Source organism: Camelus bactrianus, chromosome 21 (genome assembly GCF_048773025.1).
Source record: "Camelus bactrianus isolate YW-2024 breed Bactrian camel chromosome 21, ASM4877302v1, whole genome shotgun sequence".
Taxonomy (NCBI): domain Eukaryota; kingdom Metazoa; phylum Chordata; class Mammalia; order Artiodactyla; family Camelidae; genus Camelus; species Camelus bactrianus.
Genome location: NC_133559.1, coordinates 4,699,343 through 4,718,058, shown reverse-complemented (window position 1 = coordinate 4,718,058; position 18,716 = coordinate 4,699,343). Strand labels below are relative to the sequence as shown.

Here is an 18,716-nt window from a genome sequence, read left to right as displayed (position 1 = left end):
TTTGTTCTAAGTCTCCTGTAATTTTATGACAATGTATCTTGGTGTAGGTCTTTTTTATTTCTTAGAAGGATACTGAGTAGGCTTGTTTGTCTAGAAGTTTATATCCTTCAGCTCTGGGACATTTTCTCATGTGATTTCTTTAATAATTTTGTTTTATATATTTTCTTTCTCTGAAACTCCTGTTAATTGTATGTTGAATCTTCTGGACTGATCTCTAATACTCTTGACTTTTTTCTTCTGTTTTCCATCTCTTTGCTTTTTGTTCTACTTTCAGGGAGATTTCCTCGACTTTATCTTTTACCCTTTCTATTGAATTATTATGTTCTGCATTCATATTTTTAATTTTCATAAGCTCTTCTGAGAATGTTCTTATTGCATTTTCTTTTATTTTCATGAATATATCATCTTTTATGATATTAACTTAGGCTTTCTTTTTTAACTTTTTTTTTAATGGAGGTACAGGGGATTGAACCCAGGACCTTGTGCATATGCTCTACCACGGAGCCATACCCACCCCTTAACTTAGGCTTCATAAAATTGTTTTCTTCTGCTTCCAGCCCTGTCTGTTTCTTCTGGGTTCATTTTTTCCAGTTTGTTTATTTTTTTGCTCTTCTTTTATGTGAAAAAGCTTTTCTAAATATTTGGTGATTCTTACCTATGGATTCACATTGAAGAGTGAGACACTTAAAAGGTGTGTGTAATTATGTATGGAAGCTTGTTGACTGGTAGATTGCATGGTGAGGGGACAGAACAGATATCTGGCCATTTCCTACCAGTTTGTCAGTATCTCTGGACTTCTGTCTTAGACTGGTCAGTTTCTCCAGAGAGGAAACTTCCAACCTTTTACCTGAAGTTACATCCAATTATAAGACGAGTGGAGGAGAGGAAGGGGTTGGTTTGTTGGGGAAAGTTCTCACTAAAATACAAATTTTTCATTTTTCTCTCAGTTTTCATTACATCTAACTTGGCCTTAGTTATGCCTTCTGCCTCCGAGTTTAGAGTACTTTATTTTGATCTCTGTGGGCCAGCATTGGGAAGAGGATTTAGTTGCTTTTAATATGACCTTTACTATTTCTTCTGTTTTAGCTCTACCCTCATCCTCATCTTCAAGGGTTCTTAGTGCTTCCAAATTCAGCAGCTTTGTGGAGTTCTACAGTGTAAATCGGGCTGTCTGTCAATCTCCTGCAGGCAGTTAGGTTTCAACTTTCTCCTCTGCTAAGACAATTACCTCTAGTCTAATGGGATCTCTGAGGGGGATCCCAATAATAGCACTTCTTCTTTGTGCAGGAGTCCAACAAGTGTAGAAATAAAGCAAAAAGTAAACTTGGAGATCAATATCTCCCCTTTATTACTATTAGAGGCCAGACTGGAGGACGCAGCTTAGTGTGAGAGTCAATGGGCCTGCTGATTGCACCTCAGAATCAGGCAGCCAGGACTGGGGCAGACGTCAGTGTGGAGGAGCACAGCAGAACGTGTGTTTTGACAAACAGGCTCCCTCTCCCAGGAGCATGGAGGATGGAGCAACATGGAACATGCCACTTAGGGTGGATGAACAAAGGGCTAGGAGAGGCCCCATTAACACTAACGGAGCTCTTTTTGCAAGAAGGAAAACCTCCGAAGTAAGGAAGAAGCAGCCCACTGATTCTCATACTAAGCTACATCCTCCAATCTGGCTCATCACGTTCAGTATTTCCAGCCTACTCTCCCATTCTCTTTACTGTGCTCTGATACAAAAGCCTTATCATTTAACCCCAATAATCATCTCTTCATTGAAACTCTTTGGCTTCCACACATTTTTTTCCCCTCAAATTCACCTCCTTAATTCCTACTACTCCTCAATTTTTTGGACAACCTTGGTAGGCAATTCCTCTTTCTCCCCATAACCATGTTTTGCTCTTCTTTGCCTGATAGTCTCCTTATATACATTCTCTGTGGACATCTTATTTTTTTCTCATGTGCTCAACTATCACTTGTAAATGGATAACTCCCAAATATGAATCTCCTTCCCTGAACTCTCTTTGGGATTCCATTCCAGAGTTCCAGACTTTGCAATGGCCGATGGGATCAGGACACAGGCATTCTTCCCAAGCTGGTAATTCCAGGATTCTTTGTAGCCTTTTTTCCCCCTTCTCCTGTTTCTTTAAATTCTTCCTTGAACTGTTCCTCAGTTCATTTTTGTTCAGTTTTATGTCATCCTGGCTTCCTTTGGCCTGCATTAAAACAAACAAACAAACAAATTTGACTAACTCCATATACCCCCTCCTCCAATGTCATTTTATACCCAAAGCTCTCCCCCTTTGTTTTCATCTTCACAAAATTTCATTTTCAGGGAATTCAAGGGAAACATTTGGCAAGGAAAAGACAACCACTATTTTATTTTCCTTCAAAGTATTTAACTTGCCAAATACCAAATATTTACATTTTTTGTATATACTTTTAAAATTGAAGTACACTCAGTTTACAATGTTGTGTCAATTTCTGGTGTACAGCATAATGCTTCAGTCATACATGAACATACACGTATTCATTTTCATATTCTTTTTCACTCTAAGTTACTACAAGATATTGAATATAGTTCCCTGTGCTATACAGTATAAGCTTGTTTATCTATTATATATAGGTATTATTTCGTACCTGCAAACCTCGAACTCCCCATTTATCCTTTCCTACTTCTTTCTCCCCTCTGGTAACCATAAGTTTGTTTTCTATGTCTGTAAGTCTGTTTCTGTTTTGTAAATAAGTTCATTTGTCTTTTTTTTTTTTTTTTAAGATTCCACATATAAGTGTTATCATATGGTATTTTTCTTTCTTTTTCTGGCTTATTTCCCTTAGAATGACAATCTCCAGATCCATCCATGTTGCTGCAAATGGCATTATTTTATTCTTTTTTTATGGTTGAGTAGTACTCCATTGTATAAATATACTACAAATTCTTTATCCGGGCATTGACTTACCATATGATCCAGCAATCCCACTCCTGGCGTATATCCAGAGGGATCCTTAATTCAAAATGATACATGAACCCCAATTTTCATAGCAGCACTATTTATAATAGCCAAGACATGGAAACAACCTAAATGTCCATTGACAAATATTTACAATTTAAACATAAGCCTATCTGAGGAGCTGCGTTTATCTGTATGGTAGGAGAGGCAGTGATGGTGGAATGTTCAGAAATCCTAAAGTCTCTAACCTGAGAAACTGGAAAAATAGCAAATAAATACTCAGCTCTGGGAAAGGTTGGACTAATTCAGCCAATTCCTTCCCCAAATCATCTGGAATTTCTTTGGTATTTATCCTGAGAAAGGCATAAGTTAATGAAAAGGACAGAATTTAAGCAAGAACTAAGAAAAGCTAGACTTTCAAGACGAAATTTTAAAAAATCATTCTTATCCCACTTTTATATTTCACATTGACAGACTTTTAAACGAGCATTTAAACTACAGATTTCCATGGAAACCAACCAAAGGGATTTTAAAAAGGAGAGGCTTTGCAGTACCATTTCTATGCGCATTGATGTCTGATTTTCATTAGGCCAGCACTGTTTTTCCTTCAAGGCTTTAGTGTTTATTGCAGCAACAATTACTTCAGTAACAATTCCTTCAGGGTAGTTTTATTTAAAGGTGCCTAGCTTATCATACTTCACCAAGCTGCTTTCAAATCATTCAGTCCTTCATGATGGATGTTAAAATACCACCGTTACATCTGCTTTGGTTCTGCACCAGAAGCCTCTCTTTAGCAGAACAGTGTCATAAAGGCATGCTTTTTATGTGATGTGCACATTGCTGTGCACCTCGGTTGCAAAGCAGGAGCTGTGCCTAAAAACTGTCAAGAGCCATTGGATGCCGTGTGCTGAATTATCTGTCTCACAACTTCGGCATGTAAGAAGGGTGCTGTATGCCTTCTTTTAGCATTTAAAACGGACAAAACTAAAACAAAAACAAAACAAAAACAAATCCAACAGGCTTCAAAACCGTCCGATTGCCTAGGGAAAGCGCGCCAATTACACAAAGAAAAGGAGGGGGGCTATTGGGATTCAAAATCATTTCCCCGGGACGAACACCTTCCTGGACCTATCGGAGTTAACTGCGCGCTTGGTCATAGCCAATAGACACAGCATTTCTGGATCAGGTCCACCCTGAAGACTGATAGACATTTATGTAGCCCAATAGGATAGAGAGATGCTGAAGAATCAACCAATATGTTCGGGAGGTGGGTGGAGTGTAGGCCAGGGGGTTGGCGGTGCCGTGTCATGGAGGCTCAGTCTCCGAGCAGCCATTGAAGGGGAAGGAACTGCGGGTGTGTGTATGTGTGTGCGTGTGAGTGCGCGCGCGAGTGTGTGGACAAGGAGGTAGGGGCAGCCGAGTTAGAGTCCCAACTCCTTGGACTCCATTTGTTATTCTCTTCTTTCTCCCCCACAACCTATCTGGTGGTGGTGGGCGTTAATATTTGCGTTTCTTTTCATTCATTTCCAAATCTTCTAAAATTTTAGGGTTGGGGGTAGTGGGAAAGGCAGGAAAGGGTAAAGGAGGAGAGTAGCAGCAGAAGAGCAGGAGGAGGACATGGAGATGAAGAAGAGGATTAACCTGGAGTTAAGGGACAGAGCCCCGGAGGAGGTGAGATGACTCAGCCCCCTCCCCTTCCCCACCAGCCCTGTATTCGGAGGATCGGGTTTCTGGGGGTCTGGGTGGGTGTGTGGGGAGGGGTAGTGAATTAACTCCCACCTGGGGTTAGGGCTGGGGGAAAATATTTAATTTTAAGTTTTAAATCATTAAAATCTTTTACTTAAAATGGCGAAGGGTTTAAGTTTCTAGGGGCGTTTTTGTGTGTGTATGGGGGCTTAGCCCCTTTCCCCTCTCTTGCAGTCAGGCATCCCGGCCTCGTGGGGGCGGGAAGCGGGGTGTTGCGGGCCTCTCTGCCGCTTAACTCCCCACGTTCCTGCTCCTTGGGGCCGGCGGCGTGGGCGCGACCCCCCAAGACCCACTCGCTTCTGTTGCAGCCATCGTTGCCTGAGAAGTTAGTCCAACTTTTCTGCGGTGCTGCCAACTCTTCTTTTGGTGGGGAGGGCGCCCCCAGCCTCCAGGCCCCCGGGTGTCCGACGACGTCGCGCCGGGCGCGGGTTGGGGTCGCTCGCGGAATCCGGACGGCCTGCTGCCGGCGGCGCCCACTCCCCCGGGGAAGCGGCGCGCGCCGACAGCCGCCGGGCGGAATCTGGGTCAGCCGCCGGTTCTCCGGTCGCGGGGAAGTTTTAGGACTCGCTGTAGTGACCGGAGGTGGGGAGGGGACACGAGGCGTGCTCCCTTTCGTCCCCCCCACGGTGTGACGAAATTCAGTGTGTCGTGTCGTGGTGGCCGCAACTCCGAATTTGATCCCTGGAGATGGCTTCACAAAACTCAACAAATGGGTCGTAGAAGTTTTGTGTTTTAAAGATGGGTTCGGCGAAACCAAATGATGCGCTCTCGCTGCTGTCGCCTTAGTTAAAGAGACGGGGTTGGGAGGGGCCACGTGAGGCGGGGTCCTGGTCAACTTTTCGGGGGTCGGGCGGGAGGCGTTTCCGCCTCCTTTTCGAGGGCGCCTCCTCCGCTTCACCCAGCCCTCCCTGCCCCGGGCGGAGGCCCTAGGGGAACGCGGGCTGGGAGGCGACCCCTTTTTCCTTGGGGAGTCCCCGCCTCTCGTGGGGTTTCCCGTCGGTCGGAGCGGCAGGTCTCGAGAGCGGGGCCCAGGGCCAGCGAGGAACCTCGCACTTTTGGTCGCAGAGGAAAACGTCCAGAGTCTTGCTATTTGCGACCTCTGAAATAAAGCCTAGAATCGCAATATGAGAGATGTAATTTTTTCAGCGAGGGGGAGGTGGTGCTTGTGCATACCAGCATGGAGGATGAGTAGGGTCTGTCCGATGGGCTGTGACGGCGTAAAGAGTGGAAATCCAAGATCTTTATGTACTTCTAAAAAAGTCTCTGTTTCCCTGAATTGGTAGGAGGCAGGGAGGAGGAAACAGTCAACTTGCTATCACCCGAGATAACCTGAAGTTTCCTAGGGCCTACTCTTTAGGGGCTTTAGGAAAAAACAAACAAAATCAAGCTTAAAAAGCTGCGTCGCAGAAGCACATATTTCGAATGCTCTTTTATGTCTTGGGTTGAAAAAGTGGATCCCCACCCCTCCAGTTTTTAACCTGTCTTATCCGTAGTAATTTCCTTGCCAGTTTTGGGGGGGTGCCGGATGTTGCCTTTTTGCAGCCTCTCCTTCCCCTGTGGTGTAATAACGGTCTCTTGTATTTGTATAGCCCTTTACAGTTTACAAAGCACTTCTCATGTTTATTATTTACTTACCTCCCTCCGACTAGCTTGTAAGGTGGATTGTATTGTTCTAGAATCCAAGTTAGCAAACGGAGTCTCAGGGCAGTGAAGTTACTCAAGTGGAAGAACTGATTTTTTGACACCAAGTCTAGTGGCCCTCTCTCCTCCACTCAGCTAGACTAGGAGTCCGAAGACTTAGAGGGGAGGCACAGCTCTGCCATACACTTTGTGACCCTAGGCAGTCATTCTTACCCTCTGAGCCTTGGCTTCCTCATCTCTCAAAAGATTATGATGCCCTTTCTGCTTCCTGAAATAATTATGTCAAAGTCATATTACAATAGAGAAGGTGGCATTCCTTGTCGCTAATTTTTAGTACTCAGAATACCTGATATTTTTGCATTGGGAATGGAGAGCCAGGGTTTCCTGCCTCCTCCTTCAGATTAAGTCCATTTAGGCCCTTACCAGAAAGTTTTGTTCTACAACTGTGACCTAACAGAGGATCCAGCATGCCCCACCCCCCAAGAATGGGGAGTAGTCACAAAAATGCTACTAGCATGGCGGGGAAAAATAACATTTTGTCAAGGATGTATTGTTCTGAGGGTGATATTGTTTGGCCTTCATATCAGAACAAATAACATCCGAAAGCTGGGCTGTCTTAGAAGCTTTCTAACATTTCTTCAGAAGGGTAACAAGGTATTTCTGAGTTATAGTGATACTTATCAACCGAAGATAATGGGGTTTAAACTGAAAAAGTGAATAGAACAGTTTCCTTTTTTCTCCGGCCGTTTTAGGGCAGCTCACTTAAATCCTTTCTCAGTAGCCCAGGGATCCTGTCACTGCATAAATGCATACCCTGATGTTAAGAGTCGTTTTCATGAAGGTCAGAAACAAGTTTCACGTGAGACCTTTTTCAAAGTTTTATTTTTTATGCAATTTTAATTTTTTATTGGTGATTTGAAGCAGGCATTGAACTTCTTAGCCCAGATTTAAATTTGAAGGTTAACTTATGATGACTTGAGACTGTATTTCATTTTTTGGTGTATGTGTATGTGTGAATGAAAAGGATCTATGTAAGGGGATTGGTGGTTTTAATATTCATATTTCCAGAATGTCAGGACCCAAGTCTTCTACTAAACAGACTACAAACTAAAGAATCATTCATGTTCTCTCTTATAGGTGACAGAGTTAGTCCTTGATAATTGCCTTTGTGTCAATGGGGAAATTGAGGGCCTGAATGATACCTTTAAAAAACTAGAGTTTCTGAGTATGGCTAATGTGGAACTAAGTTCACTGGCACGGCTGCCCAGCTTAAATAAACTTCGGAAGGTAAGTTGGCATTAGGCATGAAAGCATCAAGATTTCGATGCTGGAGTCTATTCTGTACAGTTTTTTGCCAAATGAAATGATCATTCTGCCTTTTAATTAGAAGGTTCTAAGTTTCTAGAGGTAAGAAGAAGGGTTATATAGAATTTTGAAATCAGCTGTAATACTGCTTTTAGAAATTTAAATTTAATAATGAAATTGCTTTTTGGCATGAATTTAGATTTAACTTCTACCAAGTGTTTTTCTCTAAAACAAAAAATCCAACTCTTATACAACTGGAACCAAACCTGGGTTGGAAGCCTATTATATATAGGTTTTAATATATTATTTGGTGGTTGTAGGTGGGAGATTGGAAATTAAAGACTTGTGACAATCTCTTGAGGCCGGAGAGAACTACAATTGTTTTTCTTCTTTAAATTGATATATTTTAAAAATCTTTGATTTTTCCTAAGCCTTCACCATCCTTTGTTTTCTCCCCATGCTGGATATATAGTTGGAACTTAGTGACAATATCATTTCTGGAGGCTTGGAAGTCCTGGCAGAGAAGTGTCCAAATCTTACCTACCTCAACTTGAGTGGAAACAAAATCAAAGATCTCAGTACAGTAGAAGCTCTGGTAAGTGGGAAGGTTTGTCTCTGGACTTGCTTTTTTTGGTTGAATTTTCTGAGATTTGCTTGTCTTATCTTACTGATTTCTATTTCACTCTTTTGAAACTTACGAATTTCTTGTATGTTGTGATCTAGATGATACTGGTTTATTTTCCTTTGGAGTAAAACATCCAGATAAATTTTTATATCAGTGAGAAATTTATTTTATTATCAACTTCAGGAGTTGACTATCTGGTTTTAAAATAAGATTTCCAGGATTTTCTTAAATTCTGTCCCTTTTCCATCCTTTCTTGATTATCTTTTGAGTTATTTCATTATTTGCTCCTTTGTTTCCTGGTATGAGGGAAAGAAAAGGAGATAAAGTGAAACACTGAAAATTGTTGCTCTGATTAAAAAAAAAAAAAGCTTATGAGGAGGTTGAAATTGTTGAAAAAAAGCTTGACTTTGGATTTAAACTAAACCATGTTATTGTTGTTGCCAATTTATGAACAAATTCAGTCAACAAAGTATTTTGAGTGCCTTCTATAAGTAAGGCACTAAGCCAGGTGCTAGAGATAAAGCAGCGAACAAAACAAAGTTCCTACTTTCCTGGAGTTTATGTACTGGGCCTCATTAAGAGAATTGGCTGTGCTTGATGTAATAACCCTTCATTCTAATATTCTAAAAATTCAAAAATCATTCACTTGATATCACATAGTATATTTTGGTTCATGAATTTAAAAAGTAACATTATATTTTAAATCTTGAATATAATTTTTAACTTTTTACTTTTCCAGCAAAATCTTAAAAATTTGAAGAGTCTTGACTTGTTTAACTGTGAGATCACAAACCTGGAAGATTATAGAGAAAGTATTTTTGAACTGCTGCAGCAAATCACATACTTAGATGGATTTGACCAGGAGGATAACGAAGCACCTGATTCAGAAGAAGAAGATGATGAGGGTAATCATTCTTAATGCTTATAAATGTGTTACAATTATAGCCTCCACTCTAGCTAGCAGATTAGATTGGGTGTGGATATTTAAGTGTAGAAAAAAAAAATGTTAGTAAGACAAGAAAAATTTAAAAACCCACAGCTCTAGTCCTGTATTCTTTCAGATTTCTAATAGCTTTGGGGAGTTTAATGATTATTACAATATCAAGCTCCATGAAGTTTTATATCTGTATAAACTTGTGTAACCACCACCCAGTAACAATGGCAACTTTTAAAATAGTACTTAAAAAAAAAAACCCATTCATCACAGTATTATCCATAAAAGTCACGAAGTAGAAACAACCGTATGTCTAGCAACTGATGAAGGAACAAAATGTGCTATATCATATAATGGAATATTATTTAGCCATAAAAAGGAAGTACTGATACATGCTACAGTATGAGTGAACATTGAAAACTTATTGCTAAGTGAAAGAAGCCAGATGCAAAAAGCCACATATTGTATGACACCATTTATATGAAATGTCCAGAAGAGGTGAATTCATAGAGACAGAAAATAGATTAATGGTTGCCAAGGCTGTGGGAGAAAATAGTGAGTGACTGCTCATGGATATGGGTTTTTTTTGGGGGTGGGGTTGGGGGGAGAGGATGTGATGGAACTGTTCTCTAGAACATTTGTATGTATATTTTTAGATAAATGGACGACTAATAGATCAGATGACAGAATAGCTGTTGTTAGTAATGGGACACTGTTACTATTGGTTGAAGTTTTTTTTGTTTTTTTTTTTACTTTTTTTATTGAGTTGTAGTCATTTTACAATGTTTTTTGAAATCCCAGTGTAGAGCACAATTTTTCAGTTATACATGAACATACACATATTCATTGTCACGGAAAAGTTTTTTGCTTGTAAGAAGAAATTTGGTGGATAAATAATGTTATAAAATGATGGAATGATGGACAGGCAGGTTTTGAAGTGTCCATGAAGTACAACAAACTTTAGTACGTATAATGTTTTGATGAAAATCTATACATTAGGAAAATTTCAATATTTAGAAACCATGTTTTTCAAGTAGTAAATGTGGATGTTCTAAAAGAAAAATCTTAAAAAAAAAAAGTCACCTTGAGATACTTCCTACCAATTGACTTCAAAGTTTAAGGGGCCAGGGTAAAAAGGATCAGCATACTAGTGAGAAACATTTGCCCAGTCATTTGCTCGTCTTTTAAAATATTTTTAAAGATGGAGATGAAGATGAGGAAGATGAAGAGGAAGATGAAGCTGGTCCACCTGAAGGATATGAGGAAGAAGAGGAGGAAGAAGATGAGGATGAGGATGAAGATGAAGCAGGCTCAGAATTAGGAGAGGGAGAAGAGGAGGTGGGCCTCTCATACTTAATGAAAGAAGAAATTCAGGTGAATAGACCTTCTCACATGCACTGAAAATTAATTATTTAGGCATAGGGTTAAGTAGTACAAAAAGTAAGTTGTGTAGAAATCTGAGAGTTGTTTGTGTGTGTCTGCCTGCCTTTTTTCCCACTGCCCCCCGAGTTCAAACTACATCCAGATGATCAAATACCTACTGATTTTACCTCCCAGATATCTTTCAAATCCATTCTGCCCTCAGCAGCATGGTAAGGTGGAAACATTTTACAGATGTTTCTGAGCCTCAGTTTCTGCATTTATAAAACTGAGTTTATACCAACCTCATATAGTTATTTTAAGGATTTAAAAAAATCATGTATGTAAAGTATCTAGTTGCTGGCACGTTGTAGACCCCCAGGAAAACTCTCTTTTCCCCTAATTATTTCTTATGTTTTTCTAATAGTTTTCTGCATGGTCTCTCTGAGAACAGTGTCACCACTTAGGTGTGTCCTCCACAGTGCTTGCCTGCGTAGTCTGAATGCAAATGGGGTATCACTAGCCTGCTTGAAACCCTTTGTTTCCCTGTTGCCACCAAGACATACGAGGCCTTTCATTATCTAGCCTCAGCTTCCTTCTCTAGCTTCATCTCCCTCAATACCCAATTAAATCATCATGCAAAGCTGTAATTGCCTATCTCTATATACATTGTTTAATCTATCTGAAATGGCTTTTCTACCCATGCCCCCTGATGAACTTTATTTTCTTTTTTCCTCAGGTAAACATAAATACAGTAAAGCATGTAAAGTGCACTGATTTTATGTACAAGTCCATGAAATTTTATATATGTACATACTTTTGTAACTACCACTCAGATCATGCCTCGTGACTCTTTAAACACTCAACTCTGGAGTTGCCTCATTATTGAAGCTTTCTATAATTTTCCATAGACAATCAGTCTTTCCTCTATTACATTTGAACCTTGATTAGGTGTCTGTTGCTTATAGGCACTTTTGTAAAAACTTGTTTATTTGGCCACTTTGTACTAGAAAGCTCCTTCAGGGGCAGTCTGTTCATCTTGGTATCTCAGTATGTAGTACACTGACTAGGACATAGTAGGTTCATGGGAAATGTCAATTGACTTGAACAGATGATCTTTAGCCCCTGGGAGTTTAGATAAGTTATTTTCTCCTAATGTTAAATTATTGAGTTTTGTTTTCATAGTTCATAATTTGAAGTAATATTATTAAAAAGGTATCTTATTTGGACTAGAAATTGTTAGTCTTATTTATTCTAATAACTTCTACATTGGTTAGATAGGCAATATCACTGATTAATGATTTTTCTCTGATACTACTTTATTTTTATTTTTTATTGAAGTGTAGTCAGTTTATAATATTAATTTTTGGTATACAGCATAGTGATTCAGTTATATATATATATATATATATATATATATATTCCTTTTCATAGTCTTTTTCATTATTGGCTATTACAAGGCATAGTTCCCTGTGCTATACAGTAGGACCTTGTTGTTTATCTATTTTATGTATAGCAGTTATATGATACCATTTAAAATATGAAACTAGTATAGGAAAAAATGGGACTTATGGGAGGGTATATCAAGTGGTAGAGTGATGCTTAGCATGCATGATGTCCTGGGTTTAATCCCCAGTACCCTCTCTAAAAATAAATAAACCTAATTACCTTCCCCACTCCCACCAAAATAAAATTATACAAAATTTTAAAAAATTAAAAAAAAATGAGACAAACTTGTTTGGGGGCCTTAGTGAGTTGGGAGCTTTATAATAACGAAGAACAGAACTTTTAAGTATTTTAAGTATTCATGGAGAAAGGCAACCTATTCAATTTACATCGGCATACAACTTGAATATTTTCCTCAAAGTTTTAATTAGTAAAATAATTTTTTATTTTACTTGTTATTTTGCAGTTGACTTTTTATTTTCTTTGCCAATAATTCCTCTTTAAGTCTAAATAGTATTAAGTAATTTAAAAATGACCTTGCGCTAACTGCAAATGTTTATGTTTCAAATTTAATCATTTCATTGAATATTGGGAAATATTAACTAAAATCGACGTGGTCAAGTATAGAGCAAACATCTCTGAGATATTGCATACAACATGAAGTCAATGTGGTACCTGGTAACAGGGGCCAGAAGTTTTCAATCATGATGAGATAATTTGGATATTTTTAAAAATGAAATCTTATTTTTAGCAGCTAAGAGCCAGAGAAGCTTCAGAGACTATATAAGATTCAAAAAAGAAATTAGAAGGAAATAGAAATGATACTTGATTAGCTATTTTTTATTTGAGTCTTATCTCTTTCAATTGCTCTTCAGAGGTAAGGAGTTAATATTTATAAAGAAGGACTTTATGTATTTGTAGTATATTTCATTAAAAATGGGGATGGAGGCTTTAGAAGAATTGGGAATTTTGGTGTCCTAGTATTATTCATAGTACAAATGGGGAAACATTTTATTTCCCACTGATTAGGAAAAGACCGTAGTCTTTACAGAGCATGTCTCTTGGTGATCCAACAGATGATATTAAAAAAAAAAGGCATAAAACCATGAATCAATTAATCATGTTTTGTTTAAAAACAAAATCCAGAGAAGTAATTTGCTTTTTAGACTTGGGCTTTTCTAAATTATCATGGAATAAGTGTGATTAGTATTTTGAGTGGTTTTAAAAAAAACAGTAAGTATTTAAATATCCTCATCATTCCTTTGCAGCTTTGAGATGTTTAAAATGTCCTTTTCTTTCTCATTCTTTTCCTCTCCCTCTCTCCTTTACCCCTTTTCTCTTCCTTTCTTTTCTTTCCTTTAGTGTAAGCCTGCACGTTCTCCTGACTTTTACTGTAATTCCTTAGTTTATTTGCTGCCACATCTATTGCTTGTACTGCTTATAGCTTGGGTGTTCTGGTCTGGAATGCTTTAGTGTTTGAATTGACTGTATGAGAGTAATTTCTAATATAATACGCAATTTAGTGTTCAAGCTAAATGCTGGAAAAATAGGTTCTGTACTGTATTTCTAGACACAGATAGGGCTGTAGATACTGTGAAAAGGGTGGGTTATCAAAGTTTTTCCTAACTACCCAGAGGTTCTTGACATTTGCCAATTAAACTGGTTTTAAGGAGGAGTAAACTTTCGTGGGATTGGAGGGAAGACCCTAGATGGGTTCCATTTTTTTCAAACATAGAAGAACTCAACCGTTTGGAACACAACTAAGCACACGACAGTGTGTAAAAGGTCTCTGGATAGCTGAAGTATAAGGACATTTTCTTTGTAGGAGAGTGTTCAGCTGTTATTCTAAACCTATTTTCTCTTTTAGATTCTGTTCTCTGGTAAGCTTGTTGATCTATTTTCTGAATCCATAGCAGATTAAAATTGGAATAATAACTGACAGTAAAAGAGAAGGCATAAAAACTAGGAAAAGATACAGTAGAGGCCAAGGTCATTTTAAAAATGAGAAAAGCACCTTACATATATTGGTAGGCTTTGAGGGAATTGGCATGTACTAATTAGTGTAGTGTTCATGATCAAAATGGGGATTATGAGAACTCAAGAAAGAGGTTTTGCTAGGTTTAGCATATAATGGTAGAAGTGTGCAGTGCACTTTAGAGATTTTATCCCAATTGGCTAAAGAAGAAAAATGGTTATGATGTTTCAAGGCTATGTTTAAATCTTAGCTGTCTAGAACAACTCATTCCACAAGAGTTGTAGATCAAGTTTTACTGTGGTTTTTACTGACATTTGCTGTTTTGATGTGTAGATTTTTTGATGTAGAAGGAACTTAGAGATCCTTCTAGATGAATACTTTCTTTCATTGATTGGAAAAAGTCCAGAGAGATTGACTTATTCAACCCATATAACTGTGTAGGGGCTAAGATTCAGGTAATTTCTTCCTTAATCTATAAAACAGAAGACTTGTCTTTGAAACAGTCAAAAGTACTCTGTTCATTAGCCACTGGGAACATTTGTTTATTTAAATTAACTAAAATAAAACAAAATTAAAATTCAGTTCCTCATTTGCACTGGTCACATTTCAAATGCTCAGTAGCCACGTGTGGCTAGTGGTTACTGCATTGGACAGCACAGATGCAAAACATTTTCATCGTTGCAGAAAGTTCTTTTGAATATTGCTGGTCTCAGATATAATTTATTTTAATAAAGTAACTAAATTTAGTTGGGTTTTTAAAAAAGACCTATATAAGTTAGGCAGAGGTTGTCAGAACACAGAATGACCATAATTTTTTGCTCTTGTTGGAATGTATTATCAAATAGTGAAAAGTCCAAGTCATAGCTTATCTATTCTCAAACTGAATATTTGAATTTCAAGGATGAAGAAGATGATGATGACTATGTTGAAGAGGGAGAAGAAGAAGAAGACGAGGGTGAGTTATAGGCCCCATTTAAAAATCCTAAAGTTAAAGTTAAAGCTATTATTCATGGATTTTAAAGAATGAGTCTATAATTCAAATCATTACTGACCACTTTGATTTTTGCCTTGAAGGTATAAAACCTTTTTTAGGGAGGAATTTTCTTGGGCATTCATTAATTCCATTTAAATGGGAAAAACAGCTTATAACATTTATTTTCAAAATAGGAATGAAGAGATAATGAAACTATGAGCTCAATTTATTATTTTTTTAGGGCCCTTCATTTTGCAGAGGGTGAAACCTTATTTAAGAAGAACAGTTGAAATTCAGATAATGTCTTTTTTAGATTTTTCTCTCTGGTTCTCTTTACCTAGGTCTTTCAAAATAAATTTAAAAATTCACTAATAATTCCATTAATGTCATGCCCTTAGTTTCCTGATCTGTACTTCATGATTTGGCCACAAGGGTGCATAGCAAGCTGTCATTTTACATGGATTTCTAAATCTATTGAGGCTGTTTCAGTACTGAAATTGAAAGTAATGCAGAGAGGAGACTTAACTATAATTTTCTTATGCCATGAACTTTTCACTAGATACATTCAACACTTTGTGGCTTAACAAATATTCACTTGTTAAATATTGTATAGTTTTCCCTTTCTCTTTCAGAAGAAGAAGGTCTTCGAGGAGAAAAGAGGAAACGAGATGCTGAAGATGATGGAGAGGAAGAAGATGACTAGATCATTCTAAGACCAGATTCTCTAATGTTCCTGGGTGTGCAATAGAGTGATCACATCTTTGTTTCTTCATGTATGATAGCTATCCCTACAGAAGATAACGTGTAACTTTTTATAGGAAAAGTGTGGTTTTACTATTTTTGCCTTATCATTCCAAATAAGATTAACTAGTATGTTAATGATCATATTGTATGTAGAGAAAAATTTTCATTGACCCCATTGTGAAATTCCCTAGCAATTTATTTAGAATCTTAATTTTTCTAATTAAAGCTCACTGTATTAGTCATTTTTAGCATAATTAAAACATGATCGCTTTTACACAGGTGTAGTATGGTGCATTTCATTCATAAGGTTTTAAAGTTATTTATAAATTAACTGAAATCACAGTTGGCTGGAATCTGAAATGAAAATAGTCTCTTGAATGATAAGTTGGTTGGTTGTTTTTTTAGAGGTGACCCAGAGATCTTTAGTTTGAAGGCAATAACTTTTTTTTTTTTTTTTTAGCTGAGGGTATTTGGGTGCTTTTGTCACAAGAGTAGCTTCAGAGGTAGGAGTAGAATAGTGAAGATTCTATTCAACAATGTAGTTCATGGCTTTTGTGGAGGCTTCTGAAACCTTTTAAGCCAGGTGACTAGCAGTTTAGTTTTGAAGGAAAAATTGCTTATACTGAGTTGAGAGACATGCAGGTGAGTCCTTTCTTCTTTAAGCTGAAGATCATGACATGCCAGCAGTTGTTCTGTTTTTAAGTGTGCATTCTTCGTTTTCCTCTCAGTGATCCCTTTATGATCACCTCCCTTTCTTGTTTCACCCCCTTCCCTCTTCTCAAAAAAAGAGTTGGGAAACTTTTGGATACCCAGGACAACTTTGTCTTATACCTCAACTGCCTTCTCAGACTTGTCTTCAGTTTTAAACAAGCTAAGTGAAAGAAATGGAGTATTTTCTGAGATATGAATATTATTATCAATACAGCTTTATGCAACAGACTCTGCTTACTGTAAATCTTTCTTGGTTGACAAGATGTACAGACTGTATTAGCAGGATGAAGCAAGAAAAGCAGAGGAGGCTCTTGAAAGCAGCATTAGTGTTCCTCAAAAGTCAGAACAATTGCCTGTTGATAATTAATTCAAGTCAGATTAGCTTCCCAAATGATTTAGATACCACTCTGGAAGTATTTCTAATTTTTCTGAGTAGAACCTTTAATTATTCTTTATAGTTTTAAAGCATTACCAGATAATAGCATTTAATTGGAATATACTGGACAGTTGGAAAAATATTTGAAACTATATCAATATTAAAATTGAGGTTTGTTTTCAAGTGGATGTCTGTCAGAAGTAGGAAAAACATTTGGGATAAGTGAGTGTGTATTTCCTTTTATGGCTACTAAATATAATACAATGAATAGACAAGTACCTCTCCCTTTTTTGTTGTGGAGGCTCCATGTTCAAGGCAATTGCTTTTTTAATCTTGGCCATCTAAAATTTTCCCCTTTGTTTTGAATATTTGTAAGTTTTTAAAAAGTTAGTATCAACAAATTAATTGATGTTACACTTCTATACTGGGATACATTTAAATTACTGAGTATAATACTGCTTTTTTAGTTTAAAATGTATAACTTGGGGTTTTAAAGTAAAAATGATGAAATTATTTGTGGATAAACTAAAAGAGCTGCATAAATGACTGAAATAAAACTGTTGGGATAAGTCTAGTGGGGGGATTGGAATTTCCAAAAGGCTAACATTTTACTCCTTTTTTACAATTATAATGCCCTGTTTTAGTCTCTAAGAATTCTCATTGCAATGCCAGATTATCAAATACTTATTTAAAAATTAAATCTATATATTGACTTTCTTATCAATCATCTTACTGTACAATCAGAATTAGAGTTCTTTGGTTTGAAAACAACACTTAGAGCCTCCAAATAACTTTGTAAGACTTATTTAGCTTTGTGGGTGGTATTTTCATGCAAATAAGTAAGGGTGGGGTTTTATATTTTGTAGAAGTTTTTGGTCCTATTTTAATGCTCTTTGTATGGCAGTATGTATATAGTGTGTTAAATTCCTCAAACTCTCCTTAAAAAACTTTGAAGTTAATACTTTTGTGCAACTGTGTTTTGAATAAAGCCATGACAGTGTTAAAAACAAACAAAAAATGCAGTACTCCTAATTATTCTTTTATTGTTTCTGACTATTCCCTGTTTTTTTTTTTTTCTGTGACTGCTGTAACTTAAAGTTTTTGAAACTGAATTGCTTCAAATAAATTGAAGATTTGTTGTTAACGATTAGTTTCACTGTATGACATTCATTTTTGAACACCACCATTGGGAGCTTTGAAGGTTTTTTTTTTGAAAACTAAGAATCAGCTTGAAAGTTAACATTCAAACACTTGGATGTGATATGAGGCATTACAATGTAATAGTTAAACTATCTGCCTTGTTAACTTTTTTTCCAAGGAGCTGAAAAAACTGACTTTACTTTTGGAGTTGCAAATTGAGCCAGTACTTTTTGTATTTTGACTTGAAGTAATAACTTACAACCTACAGTTGAAGTAACTATTACCTATAGTTAACTAAAGTGATTATAAACCTGTTGTACACCAACAGTTTTCTAAAATGAGTTTATACTCAAAGTCCCCACTTATACTGTATAATATTTATTTTCAGAATCCATAGATAATATAATTACAAACAATTGCATGTTTACCTTGAGTACATCAAACCTGAACCACACTTTTTTTTTCCTGCTCTCATTTTAGTTCTCCTGTGATAAGTGATTTTTAAAATGTTTCGTTCATAAACGACTCTGGAATCTGTAAAGTCAAGGCACAAGTATAATGCCATGCTTTCATGACTTTTACAGTTTAATATTGAAAATATTTAAATTATGGAACTCCGCTTCCTGAGAGGTGGAAAATATTGAAATGTATTTCAATTGTAGGAATTATTTATTGAAATTAATACGGTATTTTGGGGGGGGTTATGGCTTTAAAAAATTCGAAGCCTTTTCCCTGTCAGTTAAAGAAAATGGTAGAACACTATAAACATTTTGTGATTCAAAAACACTTTAAAGTA

General features: G+C 37.1%; 1 protein-coding gene across 2 annotated transcripts in view; it reads left to right on the top strand.

Moving 5' to 3' along the window:
• ANP32E (acidic nuclear phosphoprotein 32 family member E) overlaps positions 1-17,924 on the top strand; it is a 28,284-nt gene extending 10,360 nt beyond the window's left edge. The window contains exons 1-7 of one of the 2 annotated variants that reach the window (XM_010958505.3): positions 4,239-4,616; positions 7,470-7,619; positions 8,110-8,232; positions 9,002-9,167; positions 10,398-10,570; positions 14,877-14,931; positions 15,582-17,924. In XM_010958505.3, coding sequence (XP_010956807.1) covers positions 4,563-4,616; positions 7,470-7,619; positions 8,110-8,232; positions 9,002-9,167; positions 10,398-10,570; positions 14,877-14,931; positions 15,582-15,652 — 792 coding nt within the window. In that variant the 5' untranslated portion in view covers positions 4,239-4,562 and the 3' untranslated portion in view covers positions 15,653-17,924. Of the gene's footprint in view, positions 1-4,238; positions 4,617-7,469; positions 7,620-8,109; positions 8,233-9,001; positions 9,168-10,397; positions 10,571-14,876; positions 14,932-15,581 lie in introns of those variants that run through there. The other variant, XM_074349367.1, reaches the window with a different exon arrangement.
• The last annotated feature ends 792 nt before the right edge of the window (positions 17,925-18,716 follow it).